Source organism: Elephantulus edwardii, unplaced genomic scaffold, assembly GCF_000299155.1.
Source record: "Elephantulus edwardii isolate Elephantulus edwardi_28Jun2011 unplaced genomic scaffold, EleEdw1.0 scaffold00001, whole genome shotgun sequence".
NCBI lineage: Eukaryota > Metazoa > Chordata > Mammalia > Macroscelidea > Macroscelididae > Elephantulus > Elephantulus edwardii.
In genome coordinates, this window is record NW_006399751.1 from 46,596,334 (window position 1) to 46,621,403 (window position 25,070).

Here is a 25,070-nt window from a genome sequence, read left to right on the forward strand (position 1 = left end):
TAGTGTCATTTCCAAATTTCTGTCTTGTTGCCAAATTAAAATGTGTGCATAGTCCACTCCAGGGATTCTAAAAATGACATAAGTAGAAGAGAGTAGTAACGTTTAAGACCAAAGTCATGCATGGGTCAGGAAGAACAACTATATGACTGCCTTTCTTAGGACAGTAGTAAGCAAGTTCAGCACTTTTTATTACTACACAATTCAGACAGGTGAATGTGTAAAAAATAGTTATTTGTAACATTAGATTTTATCCACTAAAATATTACCATAGGAAAAGATTTTTAAGAGCAGTAAGAGATCAAATATCCTCTTAGAAAGAAATAAAACAGAAAACTGTAACAAAATGTATTTTAAAACTAAAAATGTAATTAAAAAACTTTAATGAAATATTTTAATATAAATAACAATGTAATTACTATTTAAAAGTACACACAATCCCTTACCTACTATACTAGCAATGATACATTCTCAAGAAGTTTGTTTCATGAACAGATACTTGTTATTTAAAAAGTACATCAAATGTCAACTGTCCTTTAGCAAAATGGTTGCTCAGAACTAAATATAGATATTACTGCACCAACAAGTAAAAGTGTCCTTATAAATGATAAGGACATATAAAAAATGAGTTCACTTGCAAGGGTAGTTACGTGTAGAATCTCCGATAATGTAAGCAACTAAACTGTTAACAGTTCATATATCTATAGCTAACTTAATTTTTACAAGAATGAAAAGTCTATTCAATGGGAAAAGAGTATCTGCCACAGAAATGACATCTAAGTGGACTTTTCATTAAGAAAACACCTAAAGACTTTATCACAAAGTTAAGAGCTAACCCGCAGGGTAGGAGAAAATATCTGGTGACCCCCAACCTGGTAAAACTTTAATATGTTAAGAGAATACATAGAGAACTCCTGTAAGTCAAGATAAAAATCAATTCAAATAATAAATGCACAGAGGATTTAAAGAGACACTTCTAAGACACACAAGTGGCAAATAAGCATATGAACTAATGCTTAAAAGTCAATAATAATTAAAGAAATTAAATTTCAATCCAAACAAAATCCTACTTACTTTGCACCCAAAATCATGGCTATTATTTTTTAAAAGTATTAGTGATAACACGAAAAAATTGGAATCTCTGTGGATTTCTAGTTGAAAATGTAAAATGGTGTAAAACTCTGGGGAAAATTGTTGGTGTTCCTCAAAAACATAAATATATTAACACATCAACAAGCAACTTTATTCCTGTGCATATATCCCAAAGAAATGAAAGCATGGACTAATACCCCCATGTTCACTGCAAACATATGCAGTGAATCATATGCAGTAAGTAATAGGTAAAAACAACCCAAGGGTCTATTAACTAGTGAATGAGTAAAAAGCTGTATATCATGGATGGAACTGTGTTCCCCAAAATTACAGATATATGATATAAAGTGGAAGCTATATAATGATCCCCATGATCTGATAAACCAATTAAGAGGATTAAGAGTGACAATGCAACACTGTGCCCCTGTGAGACAAAGTTCTCTGATACTAGGGATGGCCAGGGCATATGGGAATCTTCTGGGAATGCCTTGCCTCAAGATACTGAAGGAAACAAGAACTTTTCTCCACAACCAACAGAGAGAGTAGGCCTTTTCTTAGGTCTGACATGGTGCCTTTGGGATTGCAGTGCAGCTTCTTACCACTAGGCCGCATGGATAAACCTTGGAAATACTGTGCTGAAATAATGCACACACGCTCTTTAATTGCCAGAATTGTAACTGTTTAGAGTTAACCCTCCAATTGTCCATCTTTCTCCCACAGAGGCACTGATGGACTTTGGAATGGGAGTGACAGGGGAGGGAGAGAAAGAAGTGAAGTGAGAAAGATATGAAGGGTTAGTATAGCCTTTGGTTAGCAGAGTCAATGGAGAAGAGGAATGAGGAGTTATTGTTTCAGGTGATAAGCTTCTATTTGAGTTAACAGAAAACATCTGGAAATGGATGACAGTTGTACAGCATGGTAAAGTAACTAGCAACATGAGGTTGTATATTAAAAAATTATTAAAATGACAAATTTTTATATATAACTACCTACTCACTACTTATATACATACATATCTATGATAAAATTTTAAGAATTTACTAACAGTAATAGATTATAATTCCCTGGGTGTTTCATTTTATTTTGAAAATCCATGGGTCCATTCTGGTAAAAAAAAAAAAAAGAAAAGGGGGAAGAGGAGACTATCTTACAGTAGAATATCAAGTAATAAACACAAAATGACTTATAAATTACCATTTTATGATCACAGTAAAAAAATACAAACTGATTCAGGCAAAAATCATTAATGATGCTAAAACTAAAGCATGAAAGACTGCTATGAAATAATATCTTCAGTCTCAGGAGTACTGTAAGGTTACACATTAACCTTGCCATAGAGGAAAACCTAGGTATCCTAAATGATTCAAGTTAACCAAAAATAGGACAAACTGTTACAGGCTTCCTGATGTGATACACTGAGGATGCACTATACCACCTCCTTCAATGGGACTGGAAAAAATCTTTCTAGCTAGATTTTAATCATGAAGATAATAAATCTAAACTCAGGATTCTACAAATTTGGCTTATTATCTAAAAAAATGTCAGTATTATAAAAAACAAAAGCTAAAAAATTATTTGAGATTTGTAGAGGTTAAAGAAATATGACAACTAAATGTGGCTTGTCATTTTAGACTAGATCCTTCATGGGGAAAATTGTTATAAATTATTAGAACTGGTAAAATTTGAAATACAGGCTTATTTATTAGAAAAAAAGAAACAACAGAGAATAAACAAATTTCTTAGTCCTGATAATTCCACTAAGGCTACTGCTCCTGCTTTTAGAAGAAACCTGTTGAATTTATGGAGCTCTAGTAGTCAAGTAGTAATAAACTGTGCTGCAATCTCAAAGGCACATGGTTTGAACCACACCAGCTGTGTAATTTACGGTCTCTGAAAGCTGGATGGCCAGCTATGGGTCAGTTCCAACACCATGATAAACAACAACAACCAACAGATGGATTTAGGAGTAACAAATCAGGATATATTCACAACCTACTATCTAATGAGGAAGCTCTGGCAGGTAAGTAGTAAGGAGCTGCACTGCCAATCCAAAGTATATGGTTTGAATCCACAGCTCTGCCCCATAGAAGAAAGATGGGCAATATCCTCCTGTGCAATTTACTGCCTCTAAAAACGCACTGGAGAGTCAGGTCAGCTATGAGTCAGTACTAACTCAATGGTACACCAACAATGCTAACAGTTTAATAACAATGTATTTATAGAAGAATGTCAATTCAAGCAAATACAGTAAAATATTACAAGGGGGTCGTTCTAGGCAACAAATTCCCTGCATTACCATGTTTGCTTTTTACAAGCCCACATAAACAAATGCACATTAGAAACATATACAATGTCACTTGTATAAAAATCTAGTAGTCTTGCGACTTGTTTGCTCCTCCCCCCAAAAAAGAAAAAGTTTTAAAGATAGAAACAAATGCATGCTCTACTAGAAGTAGAGGTTCTGGGTGGCACCAGCTGTAAATATTTAGTTACAGGGATTAACAAACCAAAAACCCAAACTCATTCAGAGGCTCCTAGGAAAAAAGACCTGGTGATCTGCTTTCAAAAGTTCACAGCCATCCAAAATCCTCGGAGAGCAGTTCTACTCTCCAATACATGGGATCAATAGGAATTGTAACTGACTTGACACAATTAGTATGGCTTTTGGTTCTAGAAATAGTATGAGTTACAAAACAAAGTAGGAGCTGTGGTGGTATAGCATGTTAACTAAAAGAGCTGCTGACTAAATGGTTGACAGTTTGAATGTACATGTCTGGATCTGCTAAAGATTATAGCTATGACACTTGACAGAGGGACATTATGGTTGGAACTGACTCCACAGCAGAGGGTTTGACTTTGGAACCAAACTGCCTAAATCAGAATGCTAATCAATTTTTATAAACAATTATCCAATGCTAATCAAGTACAGCATTACATTGTAATGGTGTAAACATTAGATAATTAGTGTAATGACATTATTAAATTATGGGTCTTTTATATCAGATTGGTGTCTCAATATAAAAGATAACCTTTTGACTAAGTTTAAAATTAAATTATAGGAAAGAAAAGAAAACCTGATTATCTGAAGCTAAATAAAGAATCCATGCCCCCTCCCACAAATACTCATCTGGCAAACATTTTACTAGGTTACTTACTCATCCCCAAAGAGTTGGTGGGTATACTCAGGAAAGAAAGTTCTAATGTCATTCTCAAGATCTTCAGGAAAACGAACTGTTTAAATGGGGAGGAAAAAACAGTGTAAGAAACATACAGATATTAAAGATGACAAACACTTGCATTTCAAAAATTTCACTTTAAAGTCAGTATTTTTTTGATACTGATTCATGATTTACATGAGACTAATGAATAATAAAAATTAAGAGTATTAATTCAGTGCTTCAGTTTCTAAAAATAAGAAACTATGTATGATGGACAAACCACTTGATTAATTTTTAATGTTCTATATATTTGAACACAGTGCAAAAAGTAAAACAAAAAAGGCACTGATTAAGGAGTCCTGTGAAAACATGAAATAACCTAAGTTTGATGAAATCCTATCACATCGCTTTTTGGACTGCTAAATGACATCCGTTCCTATTTGACTGTTATTTCAAATATTGCATTTTGGCAAATAACACATCTATGCAAATAATGCCACCTGCCACCACACATGGAAAACTAATGTAGGAAGCAGTTAAATAGTTTGCAAAGATTCTCACACTTCATTTGCATAATACAGTAATGCTGCAATGACATCAGTTTATGTATCAATTAACTGACATGAAACAGGATAAGATGTAGATTAAAAATGCGTAGCTCTCAAAATGGACTAGGAAAGAGGGAAAGCAGGCTAAGGGTAGAAAATGTGCAACAATCAATGAGTAAATGAAACTCCAATTTTTTTGTAACTGTTAATCATAGAGTTGCACAGTTTGATGAGTGGAAGAAGGGGTGGGTTAAGGAAATGCGAAAGATCTGGTGTGAAAAATAATTTATATGAACTTTGTAAGTTGTGATGTTAGGTGCCATCGAGTCGACGACTCATAATGATCCTATGAACAAAAGATCTGAAACCTGTTTTATCCTGTGCTATCCTCACACTTCCTGACACACAAGAGCCCAATGCAGCAGTTACCATGTCAATTCATTCTTCCTCTCTTTCTCCAACCCTCCAACCTTCCCAGCATCATTCCCTTCTTCAAGGAATAACACCTCCAAGTAACAAGTCCAAAGTATGTGAGATGAAATCTCATCATTCTTGCCTTCCAAAAGCACTCTGGCTGAACCCTAAGAAATATTTCTCTTGGCCATCCATGGGATGTTTCATGTTCTTCTCTAATACCACAGCTCAAGGTGTCAATTCTTTTCCTGCTATCCTTACTCACTATGCAGCTATCAGATGTATAGCTAGTAATCAGAAAGACTATGGCCTGAATCAGATGCACCTTAGTCTTTAAAATGACATCACTACTCTTCAATAATTTGAAAAGGTCCCTAACTGTAGATTTTCCCAAGGCAATGTATCTTATTTCCTGACTGCTGGTATCAAGAATGGTAATTGTGGATTCAAGCAAGAAGTCGTTGACAGTTTCAAACTCCTCTCCATCCATTATGACACTGCCTATCAGTCCAGTGGGAAGAATCTCTGTTTTCCTGACACTGAGATGCAGTGTCCATAACAAAGGCTGCATTCCTTGATCTTCTGCAACAAGTGCAAAATTCACCAAAATGTACACACTAATGTATGTTTAAAAGAAAGATGTTTGTGTTTTACTGACTATATAAGTGTTTTGACTGTGTGGATCAATTCTAGGAAGCGTTGAGAAAAATGGGAATCTCAAAACACTTTACAGTGTTCGTGCAAAAACTTATACTTACACTAAGAAGCTGCTGTCTGAACAGAACAAAGAAAGACTGCATGATGGATTAAAATAAGGAAAGGGTACATCTGAGTTATATCTTTTCTCCATACCTATTCAATCTGTAGGTTGGAGCAAATAATTCAAGAAGATCGACTATATAAAGAAGAATGTGGCATCAGGATTGGAAGGAGACTCAATAACCTACTTTATGGAGATGAGCCTTGGCTGGACAAAATAAAGAATTCTTAAAAACTTGCTGCAGAAGATCCTTAAAGATGGATTACACTTCAACATCAGAAAACCAAAAATCCTCACCACTGATGATCATATGATGGATAAGTAAAAAGATTTGAAGCTGTCAATGAGTTCATTTTACTTGGATCCACAATTAACATCTTTGTAATGAGCAGTCAAGAAATCGTAAGACATGTATAGAAAATGTGCTGTGAAGGACTTCTCCAGGATACTAAAGAGCAACGGTATCAGTTTAAAACTAATACCTGCCTGATCCAAGGAAGGTCTTTTCAATTGCTTCCCCATGCACCTTTAAGTAGGGCAATGAATAAGGATAATAGAAGAATTGATGCCTTTTAATTGTGGTACTCAAGAGTACTGAACATTCCACAGACTGAAAAACAAAACAAAAACAAACCCAAGACTGTCTTGGAGGAAATGTGACCAGGGTGCTCCTTAGAGGCAAGGATACTGAGTTTGTCTCATATACTGTGGGCATGATGGCAAGAGGAGCCAGTCTTTAGAAAAAGACCTTATAATGGAAAAGTAAAAAGAAGACCCTCAAAGAAGGTTAGGTTGACATAGTGACTATAACTGTGGGCTCAAGCATGCCAGAGATCATGAAGCTGGTACAGGATAGAGCTAGGTTTAACTCTGTTGTTCAAAGGGTGGCTATGAGCCATAGTTGACTTGATGGTACCTAACAACAAAAGCAAGTATAATAAACATTAACGAATGTTGAATTTAAGTAATGAATGAATAAACAATTTTTCTGTCACCAAGTGTGCACAAAATGTTAAGACTTGAGAAAGTGGAACAAAAGAATTGTATCTGTAATATTTAATAGTTAAATAGGAAGAATTCAGCTTAATATATCCAGATTTATTAAGCTAAAAATACAACACACCTTTTGATGGTTGAAAATTTCTAGAAATTGTGAAAACCAATTAATTTCAAACTGCTATTACATGTTATACAGTACTCTGGTAGTGACAGATTAAAGAGAGATTAGGAAAAATGAAAAGCAATAAGTAAGAAAAGTGTTTCCAAAATCAATCTCCATAATAGTCTATTGTGTTTCCTACTGCCAAAGGGGCCCTTTAGAGTAGTGAGAGAAGATCTTCACCCTGAAACCTACAGCGTCCCTTTTCAGCAGGAAGTAGCTAAGAGAATACGCCATCCCCTTTTCCTTATGAATCAGGGTGAAGTCTCTCTCAGGGAGGAGAGATAGGGAATGGCAAAGGACACACTGACAAAGGAGATTAATCAGAACTGGCTTCGACAAGCACTGTGGCAACTGGACAATTAAAACAGACATGGGGGGGAGAAGAACGAACTGGGGAGGAGGGTGGAGAAAACAGTGCAACAATGAATGAATGAAAACCCAAAATCTCTGTAAATGTTCACTAAAACTAATAAAACTTAATTAAAAAAAAATTTAAGAAAAACAAAAAAAGAAAAAAAAAGTGTTAAAAGCCTAGCTGTAATAACCATGGCTATAATTTGCATTCATTTTTTCCCAATGGCTGTTATTAGTGAAGTTTTACTATTCGGCACAGAACCTGGTCCAGAAAAAAGTAACTTTAAATAGGAGAAGGGAGGCTATGAGAAATGAGCTAAAACCTAAATAACTTGAAATAAATGTATAGCTAGGTATTTAATGTTTGGATTTAATGAAATTTACATTCTAAATTCAATTAATTCAACTGACTCTTCAAAATTAATGCTATGAATTTCATGAAGCTAATCAATTTAGTTTTATATTACTTTATTACGTGGAACTCATTTACTATAACCTTCAACATAACAGTATTTCTAAAGCAGCCGTCAAAAATCTTGAATCAGTAGTCAAGAGTTACAGCAGTTTAGAATGGGAACTATCTCTTCCATTGAGTGCTGTTAATGCAAAAAAAAAAAATCTAGATTAAAGAAAACATAATTGGAACTGAGGACAAAAAGAAAGTTGATTTGTCCTTTTATTATATTAAAGGGTAAATGTGTGCATTTTCTAGTCTCATGAAAAAATCCTCAAAACTTAATTAATAATTAAGAGAAACAAAATTAAATTTGTAAAATTTGCCTCTTTGGGGCATTTTATATCAAATGTAATATGTGGCTTGTTCATTTGTTGTTGATTGCCTCAGAGTGGATCATGACTCAGAGCAACCCTTTGAACAGAAGTCCTGCAGCCAGGTATATATATATTATGTAACATCTAACAGTATTTTACATCTTTTTGTGTTCAATATTATTCCATTTTTGTATAGATAGAACACATTGGTTTATATATAATTCACCAGTTAATGGACATTTGGGATTATTTCCACTTTTGGAACTACTATGAACTTTTTGTACACGTTTTTGAGTAAACACTGGTGGTACTTTTAAGGAACAGCCAGACACAATAAATATTAGGGGTCATTTGAACTTTTACTATATGCCAGGAAATATACTAAAGATAATTTCATAGGCACTGCAGTTAATCCTCACAAAGCCATTAAAGGTAATCTCTCTCTATAGATGAAGATGGGTTTTCTTAAGGTACAAGACTTGGTTGTTTTTTTTTTAAGGTACAAAACTGGTCAAATAAGTTTTAGACAGAATCATTTGGATAAGACCATGTGACATGAGAACATAATATGCTCAAAGTGTGAACTTTTCTACTGGTTATTACAAATATTAAAATTTTAAGTCCTTCCTATGCAATTACTCCAGCAAAACAATATAGCAAGCAAGCAATCCATCAGGCAACTAAGTTACACTAAATAAAGTGCTTTATAAAAATCATGTTCTTGAGAAACATTTGGTAACACAGAAAATGTTCACAATGCATATAATTAACTAAAAAGATGAGGGCACCAAAACCCTAATTCTGTAAGAGAAAGAAAAACACGTATACAATAAAATAAATACTAGAAGGAATAAGGGTATGGTCTTAATGTGCTTCTGTCAAGATTCCTAGCAGCACACCAACCTGCAAACATTAAAGGTCTCAGGCTCACAAAATACTTTTGAAATCCTAAATCTACTGCTTTCATCTTTAAGCCTTAAATGAAAAGGATCCAAAACTTTAGTCTTCTTAATACCAAGCAACAGATTGGCTTAAATAATAAAGAATATCTACCTTGAGCATTGTGCTCTTTTAAGATTTATGTGGGATCAAACTGACAAGAGCAACTCTAAGAAGGTTAAGAATGGAAGCTTATCAGGCAGAGTTTATATTAATGAAGGAGGAACTCAGAATATGAGAATGCACAACTTAATGTAATTAACAACTTAGTTGAACATATGTTGCACAAATGTTGCTGAATGTTCTCCTGTGTCTGTGTTCAACAAGAACAAATGTAAAATTAATTCTAAAAAAATACTTTGGAAATTATAATTTATCCTTTCATATTCTTTAGTCAAGTTTCTAATTAACTGGATTTTCACCTTACACACTTGTATAAAATCAGTTTGACGTCATCTCCCACTCCTCAGCGACTCTTTGTAGCCACTATGAAATGACCAGTCAACTATCAATAAAATTCTTCCTACCTCCAATCTTTTCTTGAATGTTCCCCTGTGCCTTCTGGTTCTAACAGTATTCTCTTCCAAGCCAAGACTTTTCTTAAGGCTCTCTGAAGTAGTGACTGCTTTTCTTTTTCCATACCTTCCACTTACAGGACAAGTATTCTCACTACTCATTTTAGAAGAATGCCTTTCTTTACATAAAGACATTTCCATAGAGTCAAACTGACTCATAGCTGACCTGGTAGCCAGTTTCCAAAGCTGTAAATCAATTGGAAGACGACTGCCTGCCTGCCCATCTTTCTGCTTTGGCGCTCCCAGTGGATTCCAATCACCAGAGGTAAAATCTTTGGGTTAACTGTGCAACTCCCTACATCACTTGACCTCTCTCTCAACATACTTTATGAATACACAATTTTGAAACTCATGCCAAATATCTCTCCACCATTCTTTGAAGAATTTAGCTCCTGGTTTTCACTGTCACTATTCCATCATTAAATCAGACCTACTTCTCGGTGACTTCATAATTTGTAAAATTTAATCTTTAAACTAACCTCTATTGGCTCCTTGATGTTTTCCTTTAAGAAGCTTTCCTTCACTGTATTTTAGCCTCATATGGCATATTCTATTCTTTATCTTCAAGCAAGGTTGTGTCATCTGTGTAAAATGCATGTTGTTGAGTTTTCCTCTGATCCTGATGTCCATTCTTCTTTATAAAGTCCAGTCTGTCAATTATTTGCTCAGCATAAAGAGTGAAAAAGTATGAAGGATACAGCCCCGACACAAGCATGTTTGACTTATACCATAGTGTTCCCTTGCTCTAGTCAGACAACAGCTTCTCAGTCTAGGTCTGAGTTCACATAAGTACAATTAAGTGTCCTGGGATTCCCATTCTCAATATTAGCCAAAATGTGTTATCATCTACACACAGTCAAATGCTTTTGCACAGTCAACAAAGCACAGACATCCTCTACTACTCTCTGCTTTCAGCCAAGATGCACCAGACACCAGCTATAATAATCCATGGTACCATGGCCCCTTCTAAATTCAGTTTGAATTTCTAGCAATTCTGCTAATGTATTGTTCTAGTTGACACAAACCTTGCTGAATGAAAACCAGGAGAACTTGAAACACTTGTTGCAGATTATCAAAGACTACAGCCTTCAATGTAAATTACATTTTTAGTAAGAACACAAAAATCTTCATTATTAGACAAGAGGCAAGATCAGGACATATAAAGACTGAACTTGTCAATTATTTTCTCTTGCTTGGATCCTCAATAAACACCCTTGATATCAGCAATCAAAAAGAAAATAGAATAAAAAAACATGTCATACTGGGAAAGGTGCTAAGGAGTAATGATGTCAGTTTAAAGACTAAGGTGCACATGGTTCAAACCATGGATTTTTCAATTCATTCTATGCATCTAAAAATTGAACAATCAATAAAAAGAACAGAAGAATTGGTGTCTTTAAGTTGTGCTGCTGTGTTGGAGAAGTGCAATGGGAGTTCTAAGGCTGGTGAAACAGTGCGTCATATAATCTGAGCATGCTATCAGGAGGGGTTAGACCTTGAAGAGGAAGACTCAACAAGATGGATTAACACAGTAACAATGGCTCATGCTGAGAATGGCACAAGTGTTCATTCACAAGGTTACTCTGAGTTGTAGTTGAGCAGGTATGTAGTTAAGTAGTCGCAAAAGGAGCAGATACAACATGCAGAAGGCCGAATGTGACTTCTACCCACTTCATAAAGGGGAACTGTCCCCAACAATAAAATATCCATAGCACGATACATATTGCTACATGGTAAGATATGCGATCTCACATGTTCCTGTAGCTATTTCCACTAATCATTGGATCCAGTGTTTGTTGCAACTTGACTCATAGACTTTACTCTCAGTTGTGGGATTTATTAGGGAAATAGGTTGAGGAGTGGGGGAGACAAAGAGTATCTCACAATCCATGTCCAGGTTTAGTCCTGCAATAACAAAACACAATTCCTCAATCAGTGAAAGTCCAGGTTCAGTTCAGTAGCCAAATGTACTGGTGGTTTTTTCAATTATTTGTAAACTTTATCTCAGAGCAGTTACAAGTCAGCTTTTCCTTCAATCATTCAGCACGCAAACAACTGTGGCTCCATCTCCAGGGTTCCTCTGGTTAGACCATGTTATCTTCATCCTCTCTCTACCACTTTCTCTCAGAGTATAAAAAGTGCTCTTTTACCCACAGCTATTGATGATATACAAAACCGTATGCCTGGAGTTTAGGTAGCTAGACTATGCCCCCAATGACAATTAATACAATGAACAAAAGAAGCCAATTTTCAAGGCTTCTGACACCACAGTACCTAACCATATCCTTTAGCAGCAATAACTGGTGTGATCTGTAAAGAGCTGTGCTGCCTAAAAGTGATGAGGTCTCAACCAACCAGTAGCTTCCCAGAAGATGGATAATCCTCTCCCATGCAATTTTTAGTCTTGAAAGCCCAATGGAAGATCAGTTCTGACTAGACGGCAATTAATTTGAGTGTCTAGAATTTTTAACTACACACCATAAATGTACTTCAAATCATTATGTACTTATTATCCTAGCTTACTTTGATAACCTAATTCCAACAATTCTTGCCCCTCCCAAAACTGAACATGTATTCAAAGCATTATGTGCTTTCATTAACCTAGCTTACTTTGATGATCTAATTCCAACAATTCTTCCCCTTCCCAGAATTGAAGACATTCATTCTATCACCTTTCACTTTCAAGCCCTTTTGCATATATGCATTTTAGTCCTTTTCCAGCATAGCATTCCATGATCTATCAGTATTACTGCTCTCTCACAAACATGTTCAACTCCTTTGCTCCAATCTTTGGGAAATCAGTCTGGTAAAACTTCAGCTATAGTTAAATCTGAACTATACGGCTTTTACAGGCTGTACCACTGCAGCTGGGTGTTGCTGACTTCACTATATTCATGAATATTAAGTTCAAATAGTTCCTTTGTGATGTTTGTCAATTTCTCCCACTCACTTATATGACTATTTCCTCAAACCTCCTGTACCTTTCTTCAGCAATAAACTTCTACCCAGATGACTGTTCACTTAAGAAAAAAAGCATTTGAAAGAAAATTTGTTCAGACTACCACCTCTATACCTAACTCATTGCAGCTATTTTCACATTCTCTGCTTTCTTCTTGTTATGGTAGTCTCCACCCTCCTTGTTGTTGCTAGGTGCCCTGGAGTCACATACCACTCATAGCGACCCTATGAACAGCGAACCTGAACTCTGCCCTATCCTGTGCCATCCTCATCATCTCAGACACACTGTTGTTGTTATGTGCCGTTGAGTCGCTTGCGACTCATAGCAATTCTATGTACAACAGCCCTTAAACTCTGCTCTGTCCTATGCCAATCTCACTGTCTCCGACACACTCATCCCGACTGCCCCATTCACTGAAACAATCCATCTCCCAGAGGGCCTTCCCCTCCCGCGCCTGCCCTCTACCCTGCCAAGCAAGATGTCCTTCTCCAAGGACCGGTCTCTCCTTACAACATGACCAAAGTATGTCAGACAAAGCCTCAGAATCCTTGCCTCCAAGGAGCAGCCAGATTTAACCCACTCTAGGATTAATGTTTGTTTTCTTAGCAGTCCATGGTACCCTCAGCACTCTTCTCCAACACCAAAGCTCAAAGGCATCAATTCTCCTTCTGTCCTCCCTGGTCATTGTCCAGCTCTCTGACGCATAGAAAGTGATTGCAAAGACCATGGCCTGTACCAGACACACCTTAGTCTCCAGAGACACACCACTGCTCGTGAGTACTTTAGAGAGGTCCCTAACAGCAGACGTTCCCATTGCAATACGTCTTTTAATTTTCTGGCTGCTGGTGCCAAGAGTGTTGATTGTGGAGCCAAGCAGACTAAAGCTGTGAACAATCTCAATTTCTTCACCATCCATCCTGATGCTGCCAATTGGTCCAGTGGTGAGAATCTTTGTCTTCTTGACATTGAGCTTCAGTCCATACTTAAGGATGTAGTCCTTGACCCTCTGCAGTAAGTGCATGAGGTCCTCCTCAGTTTCAGCGAGCAGGATTGTGTCATCTGCATAACGCAGATTGTTGATAGATCTTCCACCAATCCTAACGCGATGCTTCTCCTCATAGAGCCCAGCCTCTCGGATAATGTGCTCTGCATACAGGTTGAAAAGGTACGGAGATAGGACACATCCCTGGTGTACACCCTTCCCAATTTTTAACCTTGCAGTATTTCCTTGCTCTGTTCTGACGACTGCCTCTTGGTCCAAGTATAGGTTTCACATTAGAACAAAAGTTTTCTGGGATTCCCATTCTTCTCAGAGTCAGCCACAGTTTGTTATGGTCCACACAGTCAAATGCCTTTGCATAATCAATGAAGCACAGACAGACATTCCTCTGGTACTCCCTGCTTTCAGCCAATATCCATCTGACATTAGCTACAATATCCCTAGTACCATGACCCCTTCTAAACGCAGCCTGGACTTCTGGCAGTTCTCTGCTGATATCTGTTCCAGTCGTTTTGGGATAATCTTCAGCAGAATTTTGCTTGCATGTGAAATCAACGATATTGTTCTACAGTTTCCACACTATGTTGGGTCACCTTTCTTTGGAATGCAAACAAATATAGATCTCTTCCAGTCAGCTGGCCAAGTGGTTGTTGTCCAGATTTCTTGACACAACGTGGTGAGCACGCCCAGGGCAGCATCTGTTAGCTGAAATATGTCAACTGGTATACCATCTATTCCTGGGTTATTTTTTGCTATTTCCTTCAAAGCAGCCTGAACTCCTTCATCACCATAGGCTCTTGCTCATATGTTGTTTCATTAAATTCTTCTGTGTCTGCCAATTCCTTTCAATACAATGACTCAGTATATTCTTTCCATCTTCTTTTGATACCTCCTGGATCATTTAGTACTCTGCCTAAAGCATCCTTGATTATAGCAACTCGAGGTTTGAATTTGTTCTTCAGTTCCTTGAGCTTAAGAAATGCTGAGCAAGTTCGACCCTCTTGGTTTTCTGACTCAAACTCCTCACACATTTCATTGTAATGTTTTACTTTGTTATCCCGCACTGCCTTGTGAAATCTTCTGTTCACCTCTTTAGTATCTTGAATTCTTCCTTGTGCTTTGGCTTCTCTGTGCTCCAGTGCAATATTCAGTTTCTTCTGACATCCATTTTGGTCTTTTCTTCTTCTTCTTCTTCTGTCTTTGTAAATAACGTCTGCACTCTTCTTGGATGGTATCTTTGATATCCTTCCACGACTCATCTGGTCTTCGCTCATTCGTGCTCAAGGCCTCAAACCTGTTCTTGAGATGGTTCTGAAATTCAGGTGAGTTAGACTCAAAGTTATATTTTGGTTCCCGTGGATTCGGTTTAATTTTCCTCAGCTTCACCTTGAACTTGCATACTAGAGCCCATTAATGGGTCAATCCATCTCATTAGGAGTTTTACTCTCTTTTGATAAAACTTTCCATCTTTCTAAGTATGATGTCCTTTCCAAGGAATAGCCTCACCTAGCTGCATGTCCAAAGTATGAAAGACAAACAAAACTTCTCCACCTTTGCCTCTAAGGAGCACTCAAGCTACATTTTTCCCAAGACATAACTGTTTATTCTTTTGGCAGTCCATGAAATATTCAGTGCCCCTCTTCAGTACCACAACTCAATGGCCAACAGTTGTTCTTCTGTTATCCTTATTCACTGTCCAGCTTTCTGATGCATAGCAGATAATTGAGAAAACCATGGCCTGAATAAGGTGCATCTTAGTTTTCAAACTGACATCACTGTTCTTCAGCACTTTGAAGAGGTGACTTGAAGATTTGCACAATGTAGTACATCTCCTGGTACCAAAGCTCTTGGCTATAGTTAATTCCTCTACTGGTGAATGAATCCTTTCTTCTCTCATTATTAAGGGTATCACTTCATCAACACCCCCTTTCTTTTCTGTGCTACTTTTACCCTTCCCTTACAGATCTTTGGCATCAGTATATAAACACATTGCTATTTCTCCCATGTTTCAAACTCTGTCATTGCCATTTAATATCTGAACAAGCAGACTTCAAAATAGAGGTGGGCAAATATTTAATAATGATTAAAAATTCATCATGAGGACACAAGCCTAAATCTATACAAAACCATTATCAAAGAGAGCTTCAAAATAAACGAAGCACGGGAAACAAATCCACAATTAGTTGGAAAATTTCCACAGTCCCCTCTCAATTGCTGTCACTGATATAGTCAATAGAAAAATCAGTAAAAAGTGCAAACAGGCACTGTCAACCCAGGAATTCAAACCTACCAGATACACTGAGGAAGACTGATGGGCAATAGCCTTCCATTCAACTTACAGCCTCTGAAAACCCACTAGACAGCCAGCTACGAGTGGGTTCAAACACAGTGGGGCAATGAGTGAAGTGAGTCATATATACAACACAAATTACTCCCCAGTGTACCTGGAACATTCACCAAAACAGATGACAATGCTAGGTTGTAAAATAAGGATCAGATTCAAAGTATGTTTTCTGATCTCAACACAATTAAATGAGAAACCAGAACAATAACAGCTAGAAAAATTCCAAGTATTTGGAAAACTAAGTAACTTTTCTATATAACCCATGGGTGAAAGAAGAAAACACAAAGGATGATAATAAAAACATCAGAATTGATAGAATGTAATAAAATTCTTATTTAGAAGTAAATTTACTTTAATTCTAGTATTAGAAATGTTTAAACCATTAATATAAACCTGTACATTAAGAGCAAATTAAACCTAAAGTAAAAAGAATAAAGAAAAGTAGAATACTTAAAAGATGGAAAATAGAAAGGAAATAAAAAGAGAAAATAAATCACTGAAAATATTATGGAAAAAAGAGAATATACAAATTAACACTGCAATTATTAACACTCCCAAAAAGGGACTACAGATTACACAGCTATGAAAAAGTATGACTTTATGCCAAGTTATATGATATAATCTCTCTTGACAAGCATATAAAAAGTGACATGAAAACAAACAAAATCAGAATAGCATTCAATCTAGCAAAAGATTTATTATAGACCCTCCAACAAAAAAATTCTCAGATCATAAAGCTTTACTGGTAAATTTTATGTAATACTCAAGGATAGACTAAAACCAGCCTTACATGATCAGCAAATAAATATTTCCTAGCATATTTTATGAGATCAGCAAAGCCTGGACATCAAAATCCAACAAAGACATAAAATGAAAACCAATATCCTTATCACAGAACATACTTGCAAGTATCTTTAAAAAACTATCAGCAAACAGAATTCAGCAAAATAGAAAAAAGAACAATATACTGTGCATGCATACGGGTATTTAAAAATGCAAAAACTAAAAGCCTGTCAATGTAATTCACTACATCAATAAAATGTAAAAAGAATTATACGATTATTTCAGCCAACGAAGGAAACTCAATGTTAAAAATACAGTGTTCTCTGGTAAGTACTCTTGCCAAGACAGAAGAAAATGCTTTCCATGTGATTAAAGGTATATATGAAAACCTTACAGCTAACATCCAACTTAATGATAAAAGTGCAAGTTTTTCCTATTTAGACTAAGAATAAGAGAAAGGATGTTTGATGCCACCATTTTTATTCCTCATCCCTGAGGTCTTAACCAGTCAAGGAAAAAAGAAAATTAAATAGAAGGCACAGACTAAAAGGAATACTGAACATGTTTTTAATAATATGCAAAAGGATTGTATAAGTACAACTATTCAAACATCATGTTGCTGACTTGACTTGGAACTGACTGATGGATAACTCTCCAGCAGGTATTCAGAAGCAGTAAATCACATGGGAGGAAATTAACCATCTTTCTCCCAAAGAATGCAAATATAGACATAATAAAAAGTTAGAAAAATAAAAATAAAAGCTTTATCATCATAACATCCAAAAACACTGAAATATTTCAAGATAAATTTAACAAAGTACATATGAAGTAGAAAACTTAAATACTTCTGGAAGACAATGATATACTATAATTAGAAGTTTCTATATTGTAATATGAATTAAAATGTCAGAACTGTTTTTTAGTTTGTTTTTAAAGAAATTAAAAAGACACAATCAACAGAGTCTCAAGAAAAGAACTTGCACTGGTTTCAAGACTCACTACACAGCTACAATAATCAACAGCACGATACTGGCAGAAGACAATTCAACGGAGTATTTTAAAGCCTGAAAACATCCAATTTATAAAGTTCATTTAAAGCATTAACAAAGATAGTACTACTGGTACAGCTATCCACCTGGAAAAGACAAGGGGGAAAATGTACCAATCTCCTTCTTCATACCATAGACATAATTTGAATTCTAGACCTAACAGTTATATGCGGCACAAAGCACTTCTTACACCCAAAACATATAAAGAACGCATATAATTTATTATAAGACAACTCAATTTCTTTTAAAAAGGAGAAAAGCTCTGGGGAGAAAATGAAATAATGATACACACATGTAAATGGTCAATGGGTATAATGGGAGAGAGAGATCAGAAGAAAGCTTAAGAGCATTGTTGCTGTTGTTGTGTATCATTAAAACAGAACCAAAGCACACCAGAGGAGACACCCATCTTTCTCCCGTTGAGAAGCTGGTGAATTAAGATTGCATACCCTTGCAATGGTAGCACAATTCCTCACCACTAAGACCCACAATTTGAATCAATACACTAGCTGCTCTGCAGGAGTAGGATGGGCAGTCTCCTTCCTACTGTGATTTACTGCCTCTGAAAAGACGCTGGAGCTTCAACTGTGGATCAGTTTGATGCAAAGGCATGCATGTGACAACAATGCCATCAGAACTCCTTTGTTAGTCATCAGAAAAAAATTAAAACCACAGTGAGATGCCATTACATACCAAGTTTGATGCTTGGAATTTAAAAAACTGTCACCACCAAATGTTGGTGATGAGATGGAGCAACCAGAATTCAAATACAGTGGTGTACAAACCCACTACTGTGGAATCCAAACAGCAAAACTGCTCAAGATGAGTTTAAAAGAGTAAATCGTTACAAAAGCAGACTGCCACATTATATATCAAATATAAACTTTAAAAAAAGTATGAAAATAAATATAAAAGCCCAAGGAACAGTTGGTAGATTCAAACCACTGAATTTCTGGTTAATAGTTTAATGCTTTAAACATTGCACTATCCAGGTTCCTTGGGAATACGTACTTGGGAAATCAGTCTGGCTATATCCCGTGAAGCTTAAAAGCCAACTATACTATGACCCAGCAAATTCACTTCCTGGAATTTATCCTAAGTCCACAAACAAATAATTACGTAAGAACACTACTAGCAAAGTTATGATACACAAAATTAGAAATAACCTGAATATCTATTAACTGATGAAGAGAGCCATAGTCATAGTATATATGTTAAGCAGAACTGTAAATATCATTTACAAGAGATTTTATTTTAGAAAAACTTATGTATGGACAGAGTTCTAGTGGCTTAGTTGTAAGGAGTTACACTACTAACACAAAGGTATACAGTTTGAATCCACTAGCTGCTTTGCAGAAGAAGGGCAATCTCCTACAGTGCTATTTACTGACTCTCAAAACCTGCTATAAGGTCAATTAATGAGTACTGACTTGAGAGGACACCACCTCAAAAAAATGTATAAACAAGAAAAAAAAATTTAATTTAGCTTTGTTTTCATCTTTCAGGGATTACTAATTTCTTTGTATTTTTGTATTGTTTTCAACAACAGCAGTTATAATGTGTCAATTTGTTTAAACACTTGTTTTCATCTTAGCCACCAAGAAGAAAGTACAATTAATTCAATTTTACAGATGAGAAAACTTGAGGCACAGACAAGGGAGGGAGCCAGGATTCATAAGCCTGTGTTTCTTTTTTTAAAAAACATTGTTGAAGTATAATCTATACGCTATAATTTATTCATACAATGCAATAATATATTTTGGGGGGGGCAAGAATTTAGTTTTCCAACTATAACTACTATTTACTTTAAAATATATCCTTTACCCTTCTTAAAATTTTTTTATGTAAAGAACACATCTTTATGGCAAGTACCTAATAATTAAGCTTTTAAAAGAAAGCTCTTATCAAAACAATATTTAAATGCCATTATCATTTGAAAATTTAGATTCTTTTACAAATACTTGAATATACTGAATAATTGAATAGCATAAATATCACTATAGTACAATGTGAACTATAAATTTTATATATATTTCTAATAAAATATGTATTAATATAAAGGAGCTCTGGTGGCTCAGTGGCAAGAAACTACAATGCAATCCCAAGAGCACACCATTCAAGCCCACCAGCTGTTTCGTGGGACAAAGTTGGGCGATATCCTCCTGAGCAATTAACTGCCTCTGAAAACTTGCCGGAGTGTCAGGTATGGGGTCAGTTCCAACTCGATGGTACACAATAACAACAATATTATATAATAAAATGTAATAAAATAATATGTGAACTGTAATTATAATGTAAACATGAGGCATTATACCAATGAAGAGTTTTTAAAAACTCTAGTTTTTACTCTAATAAACATTTTACTACTTAGGAAAAAAAAATATCCATTAGCTCAAAAAAGAAACTTTCTACACATCTGTAATCAGTCCCACTCCCACTTCAAGCCATAGGTAATTACTATTTTTGGTTTCTATGCACTTCCTTTACTGAATGGAATTATATGATGTTGTTATTGATTGCTGAGCATGACTCACAGCGACCCTGTGAACAAAAGGCCTGAAGCCTTTCTGTAACTATTGACATTTATCAAAGTTCATAGTTTTCTGAGGCATGTTGTTTAGGAAGTGGATGTGGTTATTTGTGCCTGGTTTCTTTCACTTAGCATACTTTTGAAGTTCATATTTATTGTAGTATCCATCAGCACTTCATTCCTTTATGTCAAAGAATATTCCATCACTCGGATTTTGTTTACACACTCACTGGTTTACATCTAGAGTGTTTCTTCTTTTCAGGTATTATAAATAATACTGCTATTAACATTCATATTCAGTTTTTTATGTAGATATGTTTTAATTAGTAGTAGGCAAATATCTACAAGTAGAATAGTTTGGTCATATGGTAAATTAATGTTTAACTTTTAAAGAAATTGACAAATTATTTTCTAAAGTAACTGATTATATTAACAACCTATCAAAGTTCAAGTTTTGCATATACTCATCAACATTTACTGCTTATTTTCTTATAAGCATAAAAATTAAATATTTCTTAAGAGGTAGAAACCATCCATACCTGTCATTTTTTGTCACATTACATTTTCTATGAGAAACTCTACTTTCAAACTTGTATCTACTACCTCTCAAACATGTATGACATAAGGCAAGGATAAAAACTTTGGGGGAGCTCTGGTGGCCTAGTGGCAAGAAGCTGCACTGCAATCCCAGAGATATGTGGTTCGAATCCATTAGATGCTCTGCCAGAGAAGGAGGGGCCATCTCCTCCTGTACTAGTCGGATCCAATTTGACGGTACACACACAGAGAAAATAATAAAATTTTTTTAAAAAAAATTTTTTTAAAAAAAGAATAAAATCTTTAAGTGCTAAGTACAGAACAATACACTTATACAAACTACTCTTACCATAAACTTTGACATTTACTACCTCTCAAATATGTATTCTATGACGTAAAGCAAAAAGGAATAAAATTTGAATGTGCTCAGTAAGTACAGATCTATACACTCACATAAACTACTCTTAGATCAACTCCCACTTCAAAGTTAAACATACACAGTACACACATAGCATCATTTAGATACATACCTAATTTTAGTTCAATTGCTGTGTTGGTATTACATTTGTACTCTGCCAATTTCTTCTCCACTGCACTCTTATATTCAACCAAAAACTTCTCCATGGCACCAAATCCTAGATGAAAGGTTTTAAAAGGTTTGTGAAAGTGGTTTAAATAGTTAAACTTACAAATAAAAGAAATCTTTTTTAGAAGTGCAATAAAAGGAAAGTTCAAACCATGTTAATAGATTTTAAAAAGTACATTCTCTACACACTTCTAATGTACAATGTATGATTATCTTGTTACAAAAAAGGGGGAGAATCACTTATTAACTATAGAGTTATGAAATAGAACTGTTTTACATAAACAAGCAAGCCTGAGAATTACAATTACTGATATTTTTGAACATTAATTATTACTATAAAGTACCTGCTAGGACTTAGAAATAGTCCTTTATTTTGGTAATAAAGGTAATTTTGGTAGCATTTTGTTTCAGCTACTGGAAAATTTTGACCTATACTGCTTTAGATTACTAAAAAACTAACCACAGATAAGGCAAAGAGTTTCTCAAGAATACAAAGAAAACTGGTTAACAGTGATTATCTCTTGTAGAAGACAGGTAAAATGTGGAAAGGAGAGCAAAGAAAATTATTTTTATTGTATTAATTTTCATTTTATCATGTGCACATAAGCCAAACATTTTGGGCTATTAGAATGAATTACAAGGAGACTGTCTCTCTAAACACAAGCTGCGCTGCAATCCAGAAGGCACACAGTTCAAGGCCACCAGATGGACTGCAAGAGGAGGGGTAATCTCCTCTGAAAACTTGCTGGAGGGGGAGGGCCAGCCAGCTATGGGTCAGTTCCGATTCGAAGTACACAACAATATTGGAAAACATCATTAGCAACAAATATTTTGAAGTAAACAACTGCAATCTCCAAGCAAAATGAACTAGTAACTGAGCCAAAAATTAAAACTCAAAAGTACTATTTAAGAAAAGGTACAGTAAGGGGAGTTCTGGTGGCCTAGTGGCAAGAAGCTGCACTGCAATCCCAGAGGTGCACAGTTCAAATCCACCAGATGCTCTGCCCGGAAAGGAGGGACAGTCTCCTCCTGTGCCAGTCAGATCCAATTTGACGGTACACACACACACACACACACACACTTATAATTAAAAAAAAAATTTAAAAAGAGGTACAGTGACATTCCATAAATTTCAAAAAGTAGATCAAACGCAAACAAAATGGAAAAGATTTAAAGTAGATGAATGGTTTGAAGAAAGAATTTCTGGGTTAAATCCATACCTCACCAATTACTCATTGGCTAGATGAGATAAGTAATCCTTACTAGCACATTACTTGATCACACGTATTAAACAGAGGATAACAAATGACCTAAAAAAAGTTTTATAAATACAGTAGCTTGTTTAATTTAAGTCTACAAAACATATAGGTACAATATCAGTCCCATCTGCAGTTAAAAAAAAAAAGTTTTGGTAACTAACTCAAGGGTACTCAACTAAGTGATGAAACTGAAATCCTAATTTAGATGCAATTTTTAAAATAAGTAACCTTTCAGGGTGTGTATGTCTTGCCTCTTTTACATACTTGTGTACCCCAAGGTCATAGTCTCTACTTAGTATAACATCCCTTCCTTAAACACCTTTAAAGTTCAAGCAGTGGTTTCTCTATCAAGCACAGTATATAACAAAAATGTAATGTTTAACGTGTAATGGGACCAAAATAAAGGCACTGGGAAAAAAATGAATGGAAGTAAAACAGAAACTTAGGGGAAGTACACACTCTCACCAAAAAAGCCTTCCTATAAGTCATAACATTAAATTAACAAACTGAACCGACCCAATGATGAAAGCAGAAGAGAGCCTAAAGGAATTAAGCATTACTTTAAAGTTTGGTTAAAGTTAGAATGCGGGAACAAATTCTGTCCCAAAGGAAATCTAAATACGATACCAAGAATCCTGACGTGATTAAGTAAATTATTACGAAGAGAAACAAGAGTCAAAGGAGAGTCCTGGGAACGCGCTCGCTCAGAAGTGGACAGTAGAGGAAAGCGGAGGGGGAGCTTGCAGGGAAGGGAGGGCCAGAACATTAAAATCAGCTGGCGGGAACAAGACCAGTTCTGGAACAGCTGAAACCGTGGGCAAAAGAAACGGGCCCCAAGGGTTTGGAGGGCACGTGGCATCTTTCAAGGCCAGATCAGGACACTTTCTTCTGGCTCCTCGAACCTTCCTGGGGACCGGAATTCCTCACAGAACGCTCAGAACCCCGAACGGGCTGGGTGGGGGTGGGGGCGCCCGGAACGCCGCCACAGTGAGCTGAGCTTCGGGCGCTTGCCGACCGAAGCAGGCCTCGTGGAACGAAAGCGAGAGCCTGAAAGTTCCGAGCGGGCACTCCCACCACCCTCTCGGTGTTCTCTCCCAGCTCTGCTCGCTGCCTCCCCTCGGTAAACTTTTCCCGGGAACTTACCCGCCATTTCCGAGCTGCGAGCACCCGCGGCTGAGGAAGGACGAATCAACCCGCGCGCTCGCCGGCCGGAAGTGACCGCATTAGCCAACGCATTTCCCCCGCCCACCCTCGGCGCGATGATAACCAATGAGAGTAAAGTATTCAAGGCGCGCGTTGTCGGGAGCGTCTCCAGAGGCCGAGCTACTACTATCGGCAGAGCTCGCTCCGTTGCCTAGCAACCGTAAGGCCTGCCGACCTCCCTTTTTCTGTAGGCCTGAGCAGGAGGAGGAGGTGGAGGAGGCCAAAGTTGGGAGTTTTGGTGTAGACAATTTACTGGCCTGGGGAGAATTTCTTCGGTGTTGACTTGAATAATACTGATCTACCGCCATATTGTAATTCCTTTCCGCCTAGGGACGTTTGGAAAACGGGCTAAAAAGCTTCCCCCTTGAGCAGGATAGTAGAGTAAACACTTGTTACCTTAATACTTAGGTAAATTTTTTATACTTAGTGGCAAGAAGATGCGCTGCAATCCCAAAGGCACGGAGTTCAAGGCCACCTGCTGTGGCAATCAAACCAGGATGGGCAATCTCCTCCCAGGCAATTAACTGCTTCTGAAAACCTGCCAGAGGGTCAGCTATGGGTCGGTTCTGACTCTCCAGTACACAACAACAATTATATTTCTGGGAGCTCTGGTGGTCTACTGCAAGGCGTGTCGTTCAAATTCCCTGTTGCTCTGCAGGAAAAGACTAGGCAATCTCCTCCCGTGGGACGAACTGCTTCAGAAAACATTTGGAAGGTCCGCTATGGGCCGGTTCTGACACGACGGCACACAACAACAATTACGCTTGAGAAAGAAAATGTCTTTGGTTTATTTCTACACTTACTGTAAATGCTTTTAAACATTCTTTTCTCTTAGGTATTTAACAATAATAAGAGGTACTCTGCTTTCACTCAGTTATGTGCTGTGGAGTTGGAACCAACTCATAGCTTACGCTGCTTTTTCTGAAAACCGCTCTTTTCAGAAGCAATAAACAGCAGAGAAGATTGCCCTTCTTTCTCCCGCATTGCAGCTGGTGGGTTCGAATTTAATGGCTGACTTGGCAGAGCAATTCCTTACCACTCAGCCACTAA

At 36.6% G+C, this 25,070-nt stretch overlaps 1 protein-coding gene across 1 annotated transcript in view; it reads right to left on the reverse strand.

Moving 5' to 3' along the window:
* The window catches only part of HAT1 (histone acetyltransferase 1), a 53,965-nt gene extending 29,931 nt beyond the window's left edge, over nucleotides 1-24,034 (reverse strand). The window contains exons 1-3 of the mRNA XM_006878837.1: nucleotides 23,961-24,034; nucleotides 21,503-21,607; nucleotides 4,245-4,320 (exon numbers count right to left, since the gene is read on the reverse strand). Of these exons, the coding sequence (XP_006878899.1) occupies nucleotides 4,245-4,320; nucleotides 21,503-21,607; nucleotides 23,961-23,967 (188 nt within the window). The 5' untranslated portion in view covers nucleotides 23,968-24,034. The remainder of the gene's footprint in view (nucleotides 1-4,244; nucleotides 4,321-21,502; nucleotides 21,608-23,960) is intronic.
* Nucleotides 24,035-25,070: the final 1,036 nt, after the last annotated feature.